The 20782-nt window shown below is 38.3% G+C and overlaps 1 protein-coding gene across 12 annotated transcripts in view; it reads left to right on the top strand.

Moving 5' to 3' along the window:
* The window catches only part of NAV2 (neuron navigator 2), a 389060-nt gene that overhangs the window by 351843 nt on the left and 16435 nt on the right, over nt 1-20782 (top strand). For 5 of the 12 annotated variants that reach the window (XM_027696303.1, XM_027696296.1, XM_027696299.1 and 2 more), the window contains 11 exons: nt 1132-1329; nt 6818-6870; nt 8930-8953; nt 9071-9145; nt 13477-13560; nt 14140-14251; nt 14556-14701; nt 16928-16936; nt 17331-17503; nt 19777-19930; nt 20437-20596. In XM_027696303.1, the coding sequence (XP_027552104.1) occupies nt 1132-1329; nt 6818-6870; nt 8930-8953; nt 9071-9145; nt 13477-13560; nt 14140-14251; nt 14556-14701; nt 16928-16936; nt 17331-17503; nt 19777-19930; nt 20437-20596 (1188 nt within the window). The remainder of the gene's footprint in view (nt 1-1131; nt 1330-6817; nt 6871-8929; nt 8954-9070; nt 9146-13476; nt 13561-14139; nt 14252-14555; nt 14702-16927; nt 16937-17330; nt 17504-19776; nt 19931-20436; nt 20597-20782) is intronic. The other 7 variants (XM_027696304.1, XM_027696297.1, XM_027696300.1 and 4 more) reach the window with 3 other exon arrangements.

Genomic DNA, 20782 nt, shown 5'->3' with positions numbered 1-20782 from the left:
TGAAAGAAACACATTCAATAAACGGCTTTAAATAAACTGACACTTAGCAAAATGTCAGCTGAATATACACACAGTGTAATGACATTGCAAACATCTAACAAACTGTCAAGAAAATTCATAAAAGTCAAAGAAAATAAGAAAAAAGTGTTGTCACTGGCCCAGAAAATTAACTCTTTATGCAGAGGGTTGGAGATTATTTATATTAATTAGCTTCAAAAACTACTTGGCTACAAAGAGCAATTTACTCCAGAAAAGAAAAAAGGAAATACGTTTTTCTGTGTTCTTAAGAAGAGAGTTTGGAGATATTGGAGTCAAGAGGGGTCATTGGATTTAATTTAAGAGCAAATGTTGAAATGAAAGTTGATCACCTGTAAACTGAATTATTCTGTCTTCTACAATAGTCTGTATCAGTTGCTGGTGTATATAGAAACAAGCAATGACAGCACACCAGGAGGAACCTGCCAGCTGAACAGTGATTTTGTTGTTCTCTTTTTTCCACAAGTCAATTAATTCTGAGTAAATACCAGGCATAATTTTAGCCCAGAAGTTCTTTAAAAAAATGCAAAAATGGAGTATTCAATTTGTACTCTAAACACTGGTTGGGAGAGTATTGGCTTTTTAGGCAAAATGATTATTTTACAATTCTTACGACCTCATAGTGGAAAGAAACAATTCTTAAATATACAACTATTAGGAAACTAAAGCTCTTTACATTTGTGATTTAAATACATAGAAAAATGTCATTTCCTAAGAACTTAAAGGCTTTGGAGAAGTCCTATATTGTGTAGACTAGTTTTGGAGGAAGGACAGTTCCAAGTTAAATGAGACTTAATTATTTCATGTCTATGAGGTTTCAGTGAGTTGACTGAGCTTGTTTGTGGAAGCATAGACATATCACCCTGTGTTTAAAATGACCCTGTTTACCTGAGTTTTCATATTCACTAGCTTGATTGGCATACCTCTTATTTGAATTAGAAAAAGAATGAAGCCTGAAGAGCATGACATCAAAAATTCATGTCTTAAAGTAGAGGGAGGTGGGGGAGAAAAAAGGTTTGTTGGTAGCTGCACGAAAATTAGGTGTGAAAATTTGCAGTTCCACAAATAAATTGGTGTTTATTGTTCACTTTGTAGCAAGCCCAACGACGGCAGCCCAGATGAGCCTGTCAAACCCCACCATGCTGCGGACACACAGCCTCTCCAATGCGGAGGGTCCCTACGACCCCTACAGTGACACTCGTTTCAGGAACAGCTCCATGTCCCTGGATGAGAAGAGCAGGACCATGAGCCGCTCTGGCTCCTTCCGTGACGGCTTCGAAGAAGGTCAGCAAAGGATGTGATGGTGCTGGAAATGATCAGAAGATGGCATTTTTGCATAAACCAAGTGAAAATTGGGAGCTTTTCCGTTCGGCGTAAGGGGTCATTTCAAAGCACAGCTTTCTCTGCATGGAGCTCTCAGTGTTAGATAAAACTTAAGTCCTAATCATTGTTATTCTAATCATAGAATCACAGAATATGCTGAGTTGGAGGAAACCCAGAGGGATCATTGATTCCAGCTCCTGGCCCTGCAACAGAAACATCCCCAAGAATCCCACCCTGTGCCTGAGAGCATTGCTCAAAGGCTTCTTCAACTCTGTCAGCCTTGGTGCTGTGACCACTTCTCTGGGGGGCCTCTTCCAGTGCCCAACCACCCTCTGGGTGAAGAACTTTTTCATTATATCCAACCTAACCCTCCCCTGACTCAGCTTCAGGCCATTCCCTCGAGTCCTGTCACTGGTCACCAGAGAGAATGATGGTGTTCATTCAGCGATTGTTCTGGCCAGACACAGGAAATGAGTGTTGTACCTAGAACATGACTGTTCAAGAAATTGTTTAAACAATCCTGTGCTGCATTTTTAGTAATTTCAAAATGGAAAGTTCATGCTTAGAGTCAGCACATTAGTGTTTCATCAATAGGGGTATTCTCCTAAACTTGCACCTCCACAATTCTACTTGTAATATAACATAAGTGGTGTTAGTCAGACTGTTTCTATCTCAGTAATTTTCCCAGTATTTAATCTGTACTCAGATTGTCTTTGCTTTTTATTTCTGCTGAATCTCCTAGTTTGATGCAACACATCTTCCAAGGAAAGGACCCAAGTAGTTCTTCAAAGCATCTAGACTTGTCTTTTTAATGCCTTATCATCTTTTGAAATAGGTAATCATACTCAATAAAAAGAACCCATGTCAATATAATAAGAAAAAGTAATTTACCTATAAATGAATGCTTAGTTTGGTTGCTGCTGATCAGATGACCTTATGGATGTAGCAGGAGCAGCTGTGAGCACACGTTAAAATCCTCACTTTGAGAAGTCAACCTCAGAGTGAGCTCTGGGAGCGGATCATAGGAAGCTGTATCAACATTAACTCTTTGAGTCTTAAATCTCCTTTCTGGCAAGGATTTGTAGCTTGATTGTACTTTACTGGTCACACAAGCCTTTGCTGGCTCTTATGCTCTGCTGCTGAAGACCTGCACTCACTCAGCAGTGTTAATACCTGTGCCCCATCGTTGCTGCTCCCCGAGAGCCAGGCATGCATGGGAAATACACTTCAATGCTTGTAGGGGCCTTTAAGAGCCACAAAGTGCCTTCCTGGAGATACTGGTTCTTCCACTAGTTTTTTGCCATTGAAAGAAGTAGAAAATTGGATATGACTCTGGAAAGATTCATTAATTGTTTTATTACTGAATTTAGTCAATCTAACTTCATTACATTTAATTGTATTTTAGAGGTCCATGGCTAACGATCTTCATTACGAGTTGAAAATTATTAGAATAATGCTGTAGGTCTGAAAACTGGGTCATTGAGGTAATTAACCTTTGTTTGCTCTCAGTAAGCTGGGTAATCATGAACAAAGATTGCCAGATACTTAGTCACTTGAATTGCATACTATGATGAACAGAGGTGCTCTGACTGAATTGTTCCTTAATATAATCTGAAGGAATTTAAGTCACTGCATCTGTGTTATGCTTAGATGATTTACTGAAAGAGTTACTACAGCAAAACTTACTCAGGTTTTATTGAAGACATCCTCCAAAAAAGCGTAACCATAGTCTTTTGAGTGTGCTGAAGATTGCAGCAAATCCTTTTTGGCATGTTGAAGGTTAAACTGTCTCTTGTAATTCAGAAATTTTTGTTCCTGGAGAGAGGCTAGTTTGGATAAATATTTAATAAGCATTACGTGGTTGAGGATGAACCATTTAAAAAAAAAAGAACCAAAATTAAAAGAGAAGAGCTAGGTGAAATGTTCTACTAAGTCCTTTTCATTCATTTAAAAAAAGTAATAAAAATGAAGTCCAAGAAAAATTGACTTGAAAGCAGTTGAAAAATATCACTTTTGTATACAAGGAAGGAACTTGAACCTGCAATGGACATGCTGAAGAGGTCCCTTTCAGATTTTCCCCAGTTTTTGGCACCTAAAAGGATAATAATATTTTACCAGGTGGGATGAATGTTTAGATGTAGTCTCTGTATTTTTGTCTTCAGGTGAAAGGACTTCTGTCACTTCCCTGGCTGTACAGAAGGCTTATTAGCTCCTGCTTATTTCCCAGGGAATCACAAATGCTGAGTGAACAAGTGGTTCTGAATATGGCATAGATGTGCTGTGCTTTCAGACCTGTGGATCTAATTCACTTTCACCTTCAGGGAATACATTAAAAAGTATTAGAGAAATTAAATATGTGGTTAATGAACAAATTGATTTTATACAATCAGCCAGTGTCAGGTCTTAAATAAAGCTTACTAACCTACTTATTAATTATTTCTTAGCACATAAGATTACAAGACATTTGTTTCTCATTAACTTCAGCAGGGCCAGGATTTATTTTTAAAGGTTTTTTTTTCTTTTGCTTCTATAGTGTGAAGTATGTGAACTACAGTCATGTTCTCTCACATGTAGGTCAAAATGTTAGTCAGTGTTGCAGTACATAACTCTTTTGATAGAAAGGGTTTCAGGACTGTGGAGGGGCCAGTGGGAGCAGCCTCCACATATCCAGAACTTCAGGGGGGAAAAAAACACAGCATAAAACTTGAGTGCTCTCTCAGCTCTCCAGTTTCCCCATTTCCCCAGCCGAAAGTCTTTCACAGGAGCTGAGCTGCCACTGACTCCACCCTGATACTTAGAGATTAAAAATAATTAAATTCTTTGTTGTTGGGATATAAATTTATATTCTTTTTTGTGCTACTGACTGCAATACCAGTTGTTCTTTCTGCTCCTTGGGCAGTTGATCATGGCTAGACCCTTTCTTTTCTAACATGCTTGCATATGCATTTATAGTGCTTTAAAGTAATAGCTCCAAAACAATTAGGGTTTGTAGGTTGCATGCAGATGCATGCAAAAAAAACAGAGCTCTCATCAAGAGCATAACTGCCTTCAGGCTCCTAATTAAATAGCCTTCAAGTAGCCATCTGCAGATACTTTAAAAAGAAATTACTCAAAAATATTAACTCCCTAGTTGTCCTTGAAACGAGAAATCTGAAATCATATGTGCATTCCAGTGGTGCACTTGAGTCACCATCTCTGGAGGTGTTTATGAGACGTGTAGATGTGGGACTTGGAGATGTGGTTTAGTGATGGCCTTGGCAGTGCTGGGTTAGTGCTTGGACTGGATGATCTTGGAGGTCTTTTCCAGCCCAAATGAATGTCTGATTCTATGTGATGGTGGTGTTTCACAAGACAGGAGTGTGAGTCCCAGAGTTATATGTTCTTTCCCCTTTTTCATTTTGAGTCTTGTTTGCTCTGTTAAAATCTCAACATGGTCTTAAAAATTCCAGTTGATGCTAATTCAAAAATGTGTGTGACCCAATCCATTATGAAGACTTCTCTTTTTCTCTGGACAGCTGGTATGGATCTTTTTTTGGATGCATATCTATTAGTAAAAAATGCACAAGGAAAGAATATAGAGAGGCAGAAAATAATATTATATTCCCTGTATGAGTCCGTTTGTGGCCTTGTGTAACATTGCCTCACTTTGGGCTTTCCATCTTAAAAAAGCCAGTCCTAAGGGAAAAATGCAGGTAAAGAAAAGCAAAAAGGAGATCTGAAGTGCAGGGCTGTGATACAAATTAAGTTAAAACAGGAATCTTGGAAACTGCTTGGAAAATGATGGTTGAAGGGAGATGATAATATATAATTTGTTGCATTATAAAGAGGTTGGGTATCCATTCCTTCTCATATCACAGGGATGTGGAGACACTTGAGGAACTTACTGAGTGATTCAGCAGCAGGTCTAAAGGAACTGCAAGGAATTACATTTCTGAACACAAGAAGAGATTTTTTTGTTTCAGATCAAATGTATCAGTTGATTCAGAAGCAGTTAAGCAAGTTAATGGGAGAGAGGTCACAGCAACTAGGCAAAAATAATGGTCTGACTGTAGTTTCCATCTCTGAAGTTTCCATCTCTGCTGATTCCCAGAAGGTGCAAAGACATACCTGGGGAATAATCACCGGGTATCTGCCTCCTCCTTTCATTCTTTTCCATAAACATGGGCTGTGGTTGCAGCCAGAGCTGGAGCACACGATTAGACAAACCCTGGGTCTGACTCACACTAGTTATTTTCGTGTTCTTAGTGCAGCACAGTCCTTAACATCTAACTAGAAAGATAATTTTAATTGAAAGTGTGATTAACCAGAGAAAACTAATGGATGTGAGGTTTTTTTTACTTTCTTGTGGGCTTTTTAAATTGTCCTAAATTCCTCCAGAAGCCAACTTAGACCTTGTTTACTTCTCTTTCCAGCATTGCCTTAGGATATAATGTCAGTGGGAAAGCAGAACCCATTTATTATGAATGTAGAATTGCAGTAGGTAATTAGAGTAAAATGGCAGCTTTTCTAAACTCTTTTTTTTTTGGCTGGAGGATTTAGATGAAAGAAAAAGTGATTTTACACTATTGTGTGTGATTTGTATGAAGTTATCCTGAATTTTGAATAAGAATTTCAGTTAAATGTATTTTGTTTCTAAAAATAAAAGTAAAGGAAAGGTAATTTTCCATGTTTCAGTAGCAGAAAGAATAGCTTCAGATAGGGTTTTTTTAATAGTGTAATCAAAAAGTAAATGATGTTATATGTAAATCCTAACATCAGGATGATGGTAACATCCATGAGAGTCACAGAATAACTGGGGTTGGAAGGGACCTCTGTAGATCTGAAGTCCATCACTGTATATGTATATCTTTTACCAAATGTATATTTAAATGCAAAAATCGCTTGAAACTAATTCTTTACCAGGAAAAGCTTTGTATCCATGTTTTCACTCTGGTAATTTTTCTATGAGAGAAAAAACTTTTGCCTTGTGAAACACCAGAAAACCCTAGAGGGAAAAGAGAAGAATCTCTTCTGCATTTCACTTGATTTCTTGATTTGTTTTTTTTTATCTTGAGTGAGCTTTTTTGCAAGAATCTTAAGATAAACTGCCCAGAGAAATATTTATTTCTGAACAAACTTCATCAAAACTTTTTTTTTACTTTCTCGACCACATCTCGTTTTCCCAAAAAAACCCAAGTATTATTAAAATTTTAAAACAGCTTTACCAAGTCCAAGTTTATGGATTTTATCACGAACACAGTTTTCGTGTTACATCTAATCCCGTCGTCTACAACACCTGACCATGTATTCTTCAAACCGTACGGTTATTGGTGCAGTAATGTAATTAGGTTTATGATGGATGATGAAATTTGTGGAAGTATTTCTTCAGTGGGTTGTTGGTTGACAGTGGATGATTTATGATGATTCCAGTCTGTGATTAGTGCATTTATATTCATTGTGTTTATTTTCTTCCCTTTAGTGCATGGTTCTTCTCTCTCTTTGGTCTCCAGTACTTCATCTATTTATTCGACAGTAAGTATAATGAAATGAACAGTTTATTTATTAATCAAAATTATTGAATTGACTGGTCTTATTGTGCTAATTTTGCCATTTAAGGAGGAGGAAAAAAAGCACTTTCTTCTGAATGCTGGCTAGGAGAGAAGTTCATAAAAATGCCTGTGGATATTTAGCAGTATCCTCATTAAACACAGACTTTAATGACCTCAAAGCAGCCACTGATTTTTTGAGTCAGTATTTTACACTGCGCTAAGTAGGTTTTGCTACAAAGGACCTCAGTAGATTTGAGGAGATTTGAATCTTACTTACTTTGGGATACTTACCTTAAGTATCCCAAATTTTGCTGAATAAAGTAATTCCATCCTTGTATCAATGATCTGCTACTAAAGAAGTTTTGAGGATATTTTTTAACGCACAGATATTAATAAAATCTAAAGAGGTCATTTTGTTCATTATGCCAGTAATATTTTCTCCACAAGTATACATTCATTTAGGTTATCTGATCCTAAAATAAGGCTTACTGAAGTTTGAAAATACAGGGTTTTTTTAAAATGCATATTGCCTTTGCTTATTTTCTTCTAATAGTCCCACAAAGGATTTTCCATTTAAACATCCACTACAAAAGACCTTGTAATTTCAGGCTTTACCTGTGCTGTAGCAGGAAGGTGAGGCTGCAACATCCAGACTCTGTCTTGCCTGGCTCTTACCTACCTAGTTGGGGTTTCACTACAGTGACCCAGGGGCTTGGAAGGTTCCAATCCACACAAGACTGTACAGAAATATATGTACAGCTTCACTGCTGTTAATATCCAAGTAGCCAATTAATGGTTTCTCTGTAATCCTGGCAGGCTGTGATCACTGTTTTGGTGTTTTCTTAAGGCACAACCCTTTTAAAAATCAGTGGATAATAATTCCTTCTGAAATATGTGGTAATTGAACAGGATCTTCAAATTCAAATTCTTATGCAAGTATGATGCTTCTTCGCACTTGCCATGCATCCACAGCTGAATTTGGGCATATGTAATACAGGAGTATATGGAAGACTGTTCTCTTGGAAGATCATCTGTAACAGTCTATGAAGTCTGTCAAGCCAGCATAGTGTTATTTAGCATTATTTTACATATATGTTTCACTGATAACAAGCCATGTATGTAACATGGCCTTAAGACCTCGATAATAAATTTAAAATACCACTTTTCGTTATTGGCCTTGCCTCAAGCGAGGTCCATAAAAAGCCAAAACAGATAAGGGATTGGAAGGCTGGAAAAGAGACCTTTTTCTCTGGGCTGCTGTTCATAACCATGGGAGCCACAAGGAGAGTACTCAGAGCTTCTGGTTTCTGTGCTCGCTGCCCAGGCACAAGTGGCCCCTCATAGTGTGGTTGGATGGGTGTAATTTTCCTGGTGGCTGGTAGTGGCCATGTTTGCATAAGGACAGTGGAGTGTGTAACTTTATACTGTATAGTTCTCTTTAGCTGATAACTTCGGTTAGAAACGAGCCATAGTAGCCACAATTTTATCATGAAGACCACAACGGATAGTCAGTACATCCACTTGGCATCCTCTCAGAACTAGTAGTGTGTCCTCACTTTTCCAGCCCCACAGTGCCTAAGCAGAACCCAAGTGGGAGGAATTTTTTTTTTCCCATGTCATTTTGGAGTGCCAAAATGTGATCTCTTTCCCATGCAGAGGTGAGCATGGGACAAAGGGAATTCCCTAGGATCAGCCACATTCTGTGGCAGTTCTTCAGAGCCTCATGCCGTCCTTAAGCACAGGGACAGGACTTCAGCATTCCAGGATTCATGCTCAGAGGTGCCCTGGTCAGCAGGCTGGAAGGTGGAGCCCAGATTCCTTCCTCCAGGAGGAAGTACTACACCAGCAACCTGTTTTCTTTTTGTTTGAGAGTAAATAAATTAAGAGATTATTTTAGATTGAATATGGATGTGGGAATTCAAAATAAGGAACTCACATTAGAGTTCTTGAAATGCAAAAGAAAATAATTGAAAATTTGCATAAATTTGTCAGGCTGGTTATGTTGTAATATCTTCACATATTTCCTTTCTTTTATTTTACAGCCTGAAGAGAAATGCCAGTCAGAGGTAAGAGCACATCCTTTGACAAGCATAAATGTTCTGCTAAGGCACTCTGCGTTGTATGTCTTGCTGTTGTATTTGTCCTTATTACAATGAAGTAAAGTGCTCTCTTAAAACATGCAGATTCGGAAGCTTCGAAGAGAATTGGATGCTTCCCAAGAAAAAGTGTCAGCTCTGACAACTCAGTTGACGGCCAATGTGAGTACAGCTCTGAGAACAAACATAAATGGGAAATGCATTTAGTGCACAAGGCACAAGTTGCCATCCAATCTTTTTAAGCAACAAAAAGATTTCGTGTGTATAACATTCAGTTCACATTAACGATGTGTTTAAAAAAATAACTGCATATTTGTGTGGGACCTTACCAAAAATAACATCCTTTGTCCTACTAACTTATCCTATGCCTTTCTTTAAATACTGAATTGTAATATTAATTTGGCTTTTTATATATATGCAAGCCATCTTTAGATCCTGAGAAAAATCATTGAAGACAGGGTCTTTTTTTATAAATAGTGTCTTGCTTTGACATTTGGATGGAATGAGATACAGATAAAGATTACAATTGGTAGGAATAAAAATTGATAGAAACTCGGATTGAAATGCATTATATTTTTCTGTTGCATAAAGGTGTGGGTTAATGGCGTGAGAGGTAATAGTGGCATAAGGGGTTCTGGGTTAAAAAGTTAAGCCTAAGGAGTGGACATAGCTGACTTTTAACCAGTGTAGACAGTACTTCTGCTTGTTCCTTCGAGGAATTTGAGGGATAAGTAATTTAAGACACTTGGAAAAAAATATTTGGAAGCCAGGAGGTGTTGAGGCAAAACTGTATGACCCTGAGCGGGTTTATTTGTGTGATCCGTGCTGTAGTCACAGATAGCAGAAATCTGGAACACAGAAGCTTGCAAGAAAAATAAGCAATTCTAGAGTAAATAAGCTGCAGATGAACAGTCAGCAGATCAGATCTGGTTTATGGGAATGAATAAACATTAGAACACGTGTTGCTGGAGAGGACATTCCTGTCCATCAGCTCTCTGAATAGGTGGAATACAAAACTTGGGGCAGTAAAGGACAGGTTTCACCTGAGCAGTAACACCTATCACAAGAAGGGCTCAAGGGGAAATCTACTGTGCTGTTCACTGCAGGCATCATAGTGCTTCCTCCAGCCTGAAAATGGAACTGGCAAACCAAGAACACAGTTAATAGAGAAGCCAAATAAAAGGGCTTTGGCTGCATGAAATCACTTAGTCACTGTCCCAAGAGGAAAAGAAAACAATTTAAAAGTCTTCCAAAAATTAAATCTTATATTTGCCTTTCAAATACAAAGAGGATGGATACATCAGTTGGTTTTCATGCAGAAGCTTCTTTTACATGTGAGAAAGCAGGACCAGATTCTCTTGCATATATTTTTAACCATATTGTTAAATAACCCAGCTTGTGTCCTTCAAACAAAGAACTTGTCAGCTGAGCAGCTCATGTGATTCTGCCTTGGCTTTATTGCATTCCCCTTCACACAGTGTTCGGGGTCAATAGGCTGATACTCAACACAGGCCTGTCTCCAGGAGTAGTGAGTAGCACAGGCTACTCACTGCCTGGCCCAGCTGCTGTTAATTTGCCCAGGAATTTGTATGTGGTTACTACCACTCTCTTCGTGAAGAATAGTTTTTAACATATGCTGCTGTACATTTTTGTTTGGTTTTGGGTCATTTTGGTTTTTGTATGTTTTTGTTGGGTTTTTTTCTTTTCTCTTTTTTTTAAAATTAGCATCATTTATTATTTTGATAATATTCCATTTTTACTTCGTTCACTTTACTAAAATTTCATAGTGTTTTATTCATGCTATTTAAACTTCTTACATTTGGACCTGCCCCTTATTTGTCTATAAATTGGCAACAGTCTACTGCAGAGATGTCGCTATAACTGTCCTACTAATAAATTTCTGTCTCTAGCCACCTCTTTTTCCATATAAAAGACAAAGTCTGTCCCCCAAAACGTTAAGAGTAATAAATGCTGTTAGTTAAGATGCTGCTTTGTGGACATTTCCTTTACAAACGATTCCTTTAATAAAATGCATTTAAGTCAGGCAGTTCAAATTAATCTCTTTAATTTAATAATTTTTTCCCTGAATTTCCTTACATAGACACTTCAGCTTTTGATGCTTCTCAAGCCATCAAGGGCAAGAATTTGAAAACATTTTGCTCCAACTAGAAAGTGAAGATATTTTTTCCATAGTCCACTGAACAATTTCAAGATAGGAATAGTTTCAAGATCCAGTTTTGAAAGAGCAACTATTGTTTAGGGCTCAGGTCAAGGCATTAAGGGTTTGTATCCTGTTATTAATCAATGCAGACCTGCTTGCCCGTTTATTTTTTGCTTTTCCTAAGTATTGCTGAGGATTCCTGAATATCAGATTTGTTGTTCCCTGTTCATCCTCCCCAACAGAAGCTGTGCACTCTGTGTTTTTAAAATAAATATTTAGGTTCTCCTACATATGTAGTGTGAGGTTTTGAATTACTTTTTGCCATTTTCTCACAGTCTCAGCTCTGCTTATTTTCATAGGGGCTGATGGGAATGAGAGCTGCACATCCCCATGTTATTGTGCTGCTCATGTTTGTTTTCATTGTGAATGTGAGAACAGTTATTTAGGATAAGTCATCTGTGTGCTGCTGCTGAATAAGTCTGGAATAGCTCTGTGAAAGGTTTTGCCATTCTGTATATATTTAGGTGAGAAAATGTCCTTTTCCGCTTGGAAAGATTTCACACAGTTTTGCTTGTCATTGGGTAAATAGAATTACTTTTAATAGATAAATTAAACATTGTTTTCAATGGTTAGTGTAGATTACTATGGCTGTTGAGACAAATAGATATTGAACTATGCCTGTGTTCAGTTATATGCTCATATCCATGTATAGCTATAGAACAGTGCCATGTCATGGCACTAGATATACAGTTTCCTTCTATCAAGTTCTTTTCCATCTTCACAATCTACTTTTCCTTCCTTTTACTTCTCAGTCATTTTCGATACCTAGTTGATGTTTTTTATATAATTGACATTGGATTCTTCATGCTTCTTGGGAAAGGAAAAAGGGGTAATTGGCACCATGAATTTTGGATTATATGCTGTGTGTTTGACCTTGGTTGCAAGCAAGGTGCACTCAAATATTGGAGAAGTCTTTGAATTAGATGCAGGTCTATCAGCTGATAAAGTATCTGTTCTCCTCTTGGGGTAGCACAGTGACAATCTTCACCTCTGTGACTCCCAGCATCCTTTTGCCTTAAATATCCCCAAGGAAAATAATGATTTAGTTGGAGGGAAGTTTCTGCCTGACCTTTCTCTATATAAAAACTTGCTTTATGTTTTATTTACTGTTTTATATTTTATTTTATTCTTTTAGGGAATCCTCCTAAAACTTGAGAGTGATGTTTTGTCCTTTTTTTTTGTAATCTTTGGGAAAAGATTTTAGAATTAAAGGTTATGTGAAAAGCTTTGTGGCAAGAGTTACTTTAATTGTGTGAGGGTACCTGAAAACTGTCATTGAGTAACCTTATCCATGCTAATAATGGCTCACATAAAAGGTCAAAGTTTGATTTCAAAAATGGACAGCAGGAGATATTTAGAAATATGGATGGATTTGTCTCTTTTTCCTCTGTCTACTTTGCCTTTACATGTCAGTGCTAAGGGACATACTTAGATAACCAGTGGCATCCTTCCATGCCTTTTTGGTATCAGGAATACTTCCAGGTGACAAGGTGTAGTCCCTGAAGGGACCTTTAAAAGCCTTAACTTAATCTGTGAGATGTTTAAAAAAATAATTTAACATGTCTTTGTGTTTCAACAAAGTGGCAAAATGGTTTTTTTCCATTTATCACAAGATCTAAGCAGCTTTCAACAACTGAGAAAAATATATGAACTGGATTATTTTGAGATATAGCTCTTCAAAGGACCTTAACTTCTAGGAACCCAGGAGGTGTCTTTGTTCTGGATGTACTCTGGATGTAGGATTGCACGTTTTATAGAATACATGAGAATTCCAAACTGAAACTAAAATATGTCTGAGATAACTGTCCTGGCTATTGAAATCATGGTATCAAAGAAGTGGAAGTAGCAGCTGACTGAGGAGCCACCTCCACGGAATGTCCTACTGATGTGACAGGTCACAGCATTGCTGCTACATCTGTGTTTCCTAAAGTGCTTGGTGGCAGCTGCTGCTGAGCAGGGCATGGTTTAGAGTCTAAAACTGCATCATTTATAGTGCACTGCTACTTAAAGTAGTACGTTTTCTAAAATTTGGAAATTGGTCTGTTAGCATTAGCACTTCTAATTTCCCACAATTAAATGGTTCCTGGTAATTTGTTGGCAAGTATTTCCGTAAGGTGTGCTCTGCTCTTGTGACCTTTTCTAATCAGTGTTATTTTCTCCATATCATTTGCACCACAAACAGTGTGATGCACAAGGTGGACTGGTTAAATACCTGCAGAAATATTCTTGTTTGGGGGAAGGGAACCAAATCTCCTTTATGGTTTCATTTCAGGCTCACCTGGTGGCAGCCTTTGAGCAGAGCCTGGGGAACATGACGATCAGACTGCAGAGCCTGACGATGACAGCAGAACAAAAGGCAAGCTTGAAAAACATTTGGGAAGTCTTAATTTCTCTTCCCAGCATTGTTGCTCGTGCTCCTTCTGTACTTGTGGGTTTGAAAAAAACATCACATACACAGTTTTGGTGATGGAGTAAAACGCAATTCAAAAATTAGAAAAAATACACGTTTTCTGCACTGTGATGTTGTGGCAACTGATCAGGTTATTCCTATATATTGTTGCTTTGGACACAAGTCTTCAGTATTGCATATTTTTCTAATATATTTTATCCCAATGCATCCACATATGTGCACGTTCAAGAGAAACACCAAGAAACATCCTTGAAATACTGGCAGCATTGGGTTTTTGGACACTATACCTGAATAGACATTATTTCTGCATTAAAGAGTGTGTACATTTTTTTGTATCATAATACCCAAGCTGTTTTGCACCCCATTGAGGGTGTGCTTCCCCAGGTATTCCAGACCTCATTTTCACCTTCTTGTACATATATATTCCATAAATTCACTATTAACTACCAACACTTAGACTGCAATGCAGCTTCTTTGGAGCTGCATTTTCCCATAGATCACCATATAGTTTTTTTCTTATTCAAGGACTCAGAATTGAACGAGTTAAGGAAGACAATTGAACTACTGAAAAAACAAAATGCTGCTGCTCAGGCTGCCATCAATGGAGTCATCAACACACCTGAGCTCAACTGCAAAGGTGAGACACAAGCACCACATACAGTGACTGCAGGGCTCAGCCCTCTTGGTAATGGCTGATGTAACCATCAGAGATACCCAGTAACCAGTAATTTACACTGGGATAAATTGCTGAAGGAAGAGTTTGAAGGGTCTGAGATTTTAATCTCTTCATGAAAAACAAGGATTTGAAATACACAGTGCATCCATTAGGATAAGTGGTTGTCGAAGTGTTCGTTTCCCTAAATGTTTCCTCACGATTGCGTAGTTGATACCACATATCAAATTTGTTACATAATTTTGGCAACACCTCCATTCATGTTCAGGTCCTGGAGCTGCTCAGCCCACAGACCTGCGGATCCGGAGGCAGCACTCCTCGGATAGCGTCTCCAGTATCAACAGTGCTACCAGTCACTCCAGTGTGGGAAGCAACATCGAGAGTGACTCAAAGAAAAAGAAGAGGAAGAACTGGGTGAGTGTGTTTTAACAGGTTGTGTGAGGTTTATATAGAATTGTCAGAACATGCACATTGAAATCTTACCTGCCCAGCTCCTCCTCCTTCCCTCGTGCAACAGGTCAGCTCGAGGACTATGTGCTGTTTAAATCCTGTGTAAAGTCTCTTTTGAAGGCTTAACTGAGTCCTAAGTGATGTATATCCTTGAGTTGACTCTGCATAAGATTGAATTTTAGCTTAACAGCCAAAAGGCCAGTCTTAAATGAGAAACAGCTGTCAAAGATCAGTTCTGGCTAAAAATAACATGGTGTCCAACCCCTCAAGGAAAATGTGACATCTGTCATTAAAATAAAACAAATCCACAAGAGGAGATCATTGTTGCATTTGTTGGTTTTTTTTTTCATTTTGGCTTTCTTGTAAGTGAACATGATAAACACTTAAGAACTCTGTTTTGAGCATTACCATGGAGTTCTACAACAAAAAAATTCCAATCTTTAAAAATTTATTGTGATGGACATCTCTTTTGCAAGGTTTTGCAATACTTACCTGTCATTTCCCATTTTTCCTTCTTTGCTCATCATGTACTATGTACAAGGTACCCTGTACTGGAGGAAAGGTACATTATCTTAAACTCCATTTTCAATTAGACCATAACTGCCTTAGTGACCTAGTCTGATTGTAGTTTGGACTGAAGTCCCTAGATCCTTTATTGTAGCCAGTAAAACAATCCACCCCTTTCTTCCCATTGAATTTATATCTCCCTGGATCTCTTGGGTGTACAGATAAATCTGTATAGATACAAAATGTGGTTAGAGCTGGTAAAAGCTTCATTTGTATTTGCACAGTATCCTCTCAGACATGTTGATAAAAATCCTGAACTGTAAGAAACAGCTTCCTGAGCAGGCTCTTGTTTTTATTTCTCTTATCTCAGTGGTTTCATTTTGGTATTTCGTGGTGCTGCCAGCTCCTTCACAACAGAAGCATTTCCACTCTGCCACTTAAATAGTTGGTTGAATGGAAACAACAGCTTCTCCAAATCCTTCTTGTGCTGGGCTGTGCATTAGTTAGAGACTAAATAAAGTAAATTGCTGTAACTTTTAAATTTCTAGAAACTCTAGTTTGTGACACAAACCTTTTGTAGTCATTAAGCCTTTGTTAATATAAACAGTTTCAATTTTTGCTTTAGGTTCTATTTTTTGTTATTGTAACCTAGGATATGGTCCTACATCAGCCTACATTTCTCATTCATCAGATAACTGTTTCTAAAGAAGGTTAAGGAAACGTCTCCTTATTACAAAGATAAATAAATAAAGTTTTCATGAAGTAGAAGGAACAGGGCAGTATTTTTATGTTGCTATTAAAAATTAGTACATCATTGTTATGAAATGAAGATTGAAAATTAAAACAGTAATTTACTGAGAAAAATATGTAAGTTGAATCTGATTCGCACATTCTTTATTGCACAAGTACTGAGGAAGTTCTCAGTCAGGATCTTTGTGTTATTTGTGGAAGCAATGCACCCGTCCTTTCAGAGCTGAAACATCAGATTTTCAACATTTCTCTTTTGTCTGGTTTAGAAAGAGCTTTCAGCTAGCCTGTGTACAATATGTAATTTGCAATAGCCTTTAAAGGTGTTCATACAATATCCTGAGTGGGAAGGGACCCATGAGACTCATCAAGTCCAAACGCTGATTCCACAAGGATTTAACTTTTAGGGCTACCTAAAAGTTAAACCGTATATCTAAGGCATTGTCCAAATGCTTCTGGAACACTGTTGAATTGTAACTTCGGGATAACGTCAATTTAATTACATGACTTATTATTCTTTTTCTTGTTTGGAAAATGGCAGTCATATTACAAGAGGTTGTTTTAGTTGCAGATAGGTGGAGAAGATGCAGTCTTTTCACATGGTGAAATACCTGTTCCTGCAAGCAAAAGTACATTATTAACTTGGCTGTTAGCCAAAGCACTCTTGTCTGAGCTAAGGAGAAAATGTAATTTAAATAGTTAAGAGAGTTTGGGTCTGGTGTCTTCCTCAAGTAATGCAAAAAATGTCCGTATGTGGTTTGAAACACCTGGTTTTGGAAAACACAGGGCTCCGGTTTTAAAGTAACTGTTAGTCTTTGCTGATCATTGGTCATGTTTGTCTTAGAAATCCAAAACTTCCCTTATCACTGGCTCTATCTGTTAAAACATGTCTTTTTTCCTTCCCCCACTTCCTTTTGCTTGCACTTCTTCCGGCAGGTCAACGAGGTAAGGAAGACCTACTTTAAACTACGAGATACAAAGCTAACCCATCCATTTGCATCACTAACCATTTCAGCATCATTAACCTTGGCTGAGCCATGTGCCGGCACAGCTGCAAGTCGTTACAACACCGCTGTAAAGCTTGTTGCACTGAACAGATTTTGCTGTCAAATAGTTTTTAAAAAATAGGAAGCATTCATATCCACTCCTATTGACCTTATTAATCTCATAAAATAGTTAAGGGGAAAAAAGCTTTTTTTATTTTTCACCTGTCTGAATATATATGTGAGTATGGCTGTAGCATTTGGAGTATTTGCATGTTTGAGTGTTTACTCTGTGGCTTTTTTTGCCTGGTTTCACTCCTAATGATGTACCTACTGTTGTGGTCTTGTTTTTTCAGCTACGCAGCTCCTTCAAGCAAGCTTTTGGGAAAAAGAAATCTCCCAAGTCAGCATCTTCTCATTCAGATATTGAGGAGATGACTGATTCCTCATTGCCTTCCTCACCAAAGCTACCACACCACAACACCACTGTTTCAACACCATTGCTGAGAGCTTCCCATTCCAATTCTCTGTAAGTGGTTTTTTTTTTAATTTTTAAACAGAAAATGGAGTGGAAGGCATCTTGCTGCATTGGTAGAGGAAAGGATATATCCTTTTGGAGAGATCCAGTGTTTTTTCCATGCTAGCTTGACAGCACATCTCTAGGCCTCATGTATAGAAAGAAGCAGAGGCAAAAGATACCCTACACCATCCTGTCCCCCTTTGGTTCCTCTGTATAGGATTCTGCACATCTGTATGAGCCCTGCAAGAGTCCAACAGCTGTTCAGCTGCACGCACTGCTCAAACCAGCTGTTCACCATGAGGCCTCAGCACAAGACATGCTTGGGCCAGACAGGGTTGTCCTGTGGATCAGGGCTGGTCTGTTACCACTGATCTGTCTCTCTCCCGAGTGTCCCTTACGTTATCTCCTGGGGGAGATGTGGGGCTGGCTGTGTTTTGGATGAAAACCTTAATCCTGTCATACTGGCAGAAGAATGAGCAAAGATCACTTCTAACTACTGCCTGTTTTGAATGTTCTGTAGTCAAAGGAGATTACAGGCAGAGGACAGAAATGTTGAATTTGTGTATTAAGGGAATTAAAGATACGTAAGCTGAGTCCCAGCCCAGTACCTTTGCGTTAGTGTCCAGGAAGCCAAAAATCATTGTGTCATTACTGGAGTGTAATTTGATATTTCATTGGAGTTCTCTCTCAGCAGAACACACTGAGTATGAAGAGCATTTATAACCAGGGTGACCTTGATGTGCAAAATTAATTGGATGTCTTGCTGTTAATTAAACAAACCAGGTCCAATTGGGATTTTGTTTCTCTGTTGCCTAATGACAGCACATATTGTACTATTCTGCCATGATGAGTTCCCAATTAAGTTGACAAATTCAGATAAAGGTAAGGAAATCAAACAGCATGGTTTAGTGATACAGGGGAACTCATGTAACAGCTTGTGCTTGGTGAACAGAGGTGATCACTCCTCTTTTGCTCTGTAGTTTCCCAGCCGCCTGTGCCTGGTCCTTTCCTTGGCCACCTGTGAAATAAAGTTAAACAACTCCCTTACCACACTGTTCTGAGTCTAAACTCACATTTTGGAATGTGCTTGGAAAACTTAATAAAACAGGTTTTATGTTAATTCTGTCAGCAGTTTTGTCACTTGAGCAGGATAAATAAATGCAGAAACTTGTAACGGGCGGTGTTGTGAAACATCTAATTACCAGACAGCTTCTGACCTTGCATAGGTCATCCAAAGCTTCCAGGCTGATTTCAGAACAAATGCATTGGAGTAATTCCCTTTCACTTGTTTCCACATGAAGAGGTGAAAACAATAGCAATAGTTTCCAGCTGTATAACAGTGATGAAGTGTTGGTAGCAGAAGATAATCCCCTATGATTTTTGTTTTAAAGCTTCTTCAGTCTCTTGAGCCTAACTCAGTGCATTTCTGGTGACTACAGCAAGTTGTGCTTTAGAACTCTTAGGCCAGAAGATTGTCAAATGGTGATCCCATCTGTTGTCAGTCAAAATGCTGTGTGCGTGCATCTCACCTTGATCTGAGAGACAAAAGGACAAACATGAGAAAAAGAGTAAATACTGAGTAAATAAAGAGTAAGAACTGAGGGAAGGCCAGAGCACAAGTAAGACTTGTGTATTTTGGCTTATTGGCTTTTTGGTGGGGAAAATGTCTCTCATTAACCTGATTTAGGGAGAGAGACATGTTAAGTGAAATCTCCCTCAAAGCATGCAGCTGTGTAGTTGGTCTTTATATAGATAGTTACGAATGTGCTGAAATGTTACTCACTCAGAAGCTTTTTTTTTTTCTTTTTTGTGGGAGGAGGGAAGAAAAATGCCACCAAAAATTTTTTAAGCATGAGTTCTTTAAAGCAAGCAGGAATTTATCATGCTTGAATAGGTATAGAGTTCCAAAGCCCTCCAGAACAGTTCAGGGAAACCCAGCTGTGCACACCTGGTGAGCTTTAAATCTGTCTGTGAACTCATCAATCTCCAACCAACTGCTGTTAACTGCCTGCACCCCCTTAATTTATTTAGATTTTGGCTTTAGAAGTTTTCCTTTATGGCAACTACCATGAAAAAAGTGAAGACTATCCAATAGTAGGTGATTTCCAGAATTCTATTTCAGATGCTGATTAAAGAAAATTAACCCTCGGACATATTTATTTCATTAGTCTCTAATATTTCCATGACCTGTTTAATACCTGATTTATGGTATCACTGGAGAAGCACCATCAGAAAAGTAACTAATGTAATTAATTCCGTGTCTGTTTTTCCACCTCCTCCAGTATTTCTGAGTGCACTGACAGTGAAGCTGAAACAGTGATGCAGTTGAGGAATGAGCTGAGAGACAAGGAGATGAAGTTGACTGATATTCGCCTGGAAGCCCTGAGCTCTGCTCATCAGCTAGACCAGCTTCGGGAGGCCATGAACAGAATGCAGGTAAGAAAGAGCCACCCCAAATATTGCAGCCTGTGTTGGTGTGGTAACATTTGGCCAACCTGCTACGCAGTAAAGAAGGTAAATTTGAAGTTTTTGAATGCCTACTGAAAGTTGTATTTAGCTTTGTGCCAGTGTTAATCCTTGTACCTTCATTAAAAGTCAGTTGAACACCTGAATTTTGCTGCCCTTGACTGCAGCTGTAACTGTTCCAACCCCAAAATTTTGTTGACTGTGAACAAACGCTTAAAATGTTTCCATTTCTGCCTTAATGTAGTTGCATTTCAGTGTTAAGTGAATTCCCACATATTTATGTATTCTAGGATACTTTGAAAAGTTTCATGGAAGGGACATTGTAATAATTAAAAATCCTTAATTTATTAAAATCAATTAAAACATTGTGAAAACTGCATTTCCGCTAAACTACAATTTATTCCTAAGTTACTTATGTTGCCATCTTTTAAGCATGTTTTCACTGTGCCTTCTAACATCTGACTTGTCTTTTCTAGAGTGAGATTGAAAAATTAAAAGCAGAAAACGATCGACTGAAATCTGAAAACCATGGCAGCTGCAGCAGGGCCCAGTCTCAGGTTTCCATCTCCTCCTCTCCGAGACATTCAGTGGGTCTCTCTCAACACAGTTTGAACCTCACGGAGTCAACCAGTCTCGGTGAGTTTAATGAGAAAGGTGGTGGGCAGGTTTTATCCTGTATTTGGAAGACTTGAGTTGATTAGCCGTGGAAAAATGAAAGCATGAGAATTACTAGCAGTCGAGGTGTGGAAATATGTCACGAGCTGGCACGAAGCCTTCTTTTAAATATCGTCATAGGTCTGCTACGCCCTAGGTGGGAGGTGT

Source organism: Neopelma chrysocephalum, unplaced genomic scaffold (assembly GCF_003984885.1).
Source record: "Neopelma chrysocephalum unplaced genomic scaffold, ASM398488v2 Primary Assembly neopelma1_106b, whole genome shotgun sequence".
Taxonomy (NCBI): domain Eukaryota; kingdom Metazoa; phylum Chordata; class Aves; order Passeriformes; family Pipridae; genus Neopelma; species Neopelma chrysocephalum.
Note: the sequence above shows the minus strand (reverse complement) of the source record. Positions and strands in the feature narration are given on the sequence as shown.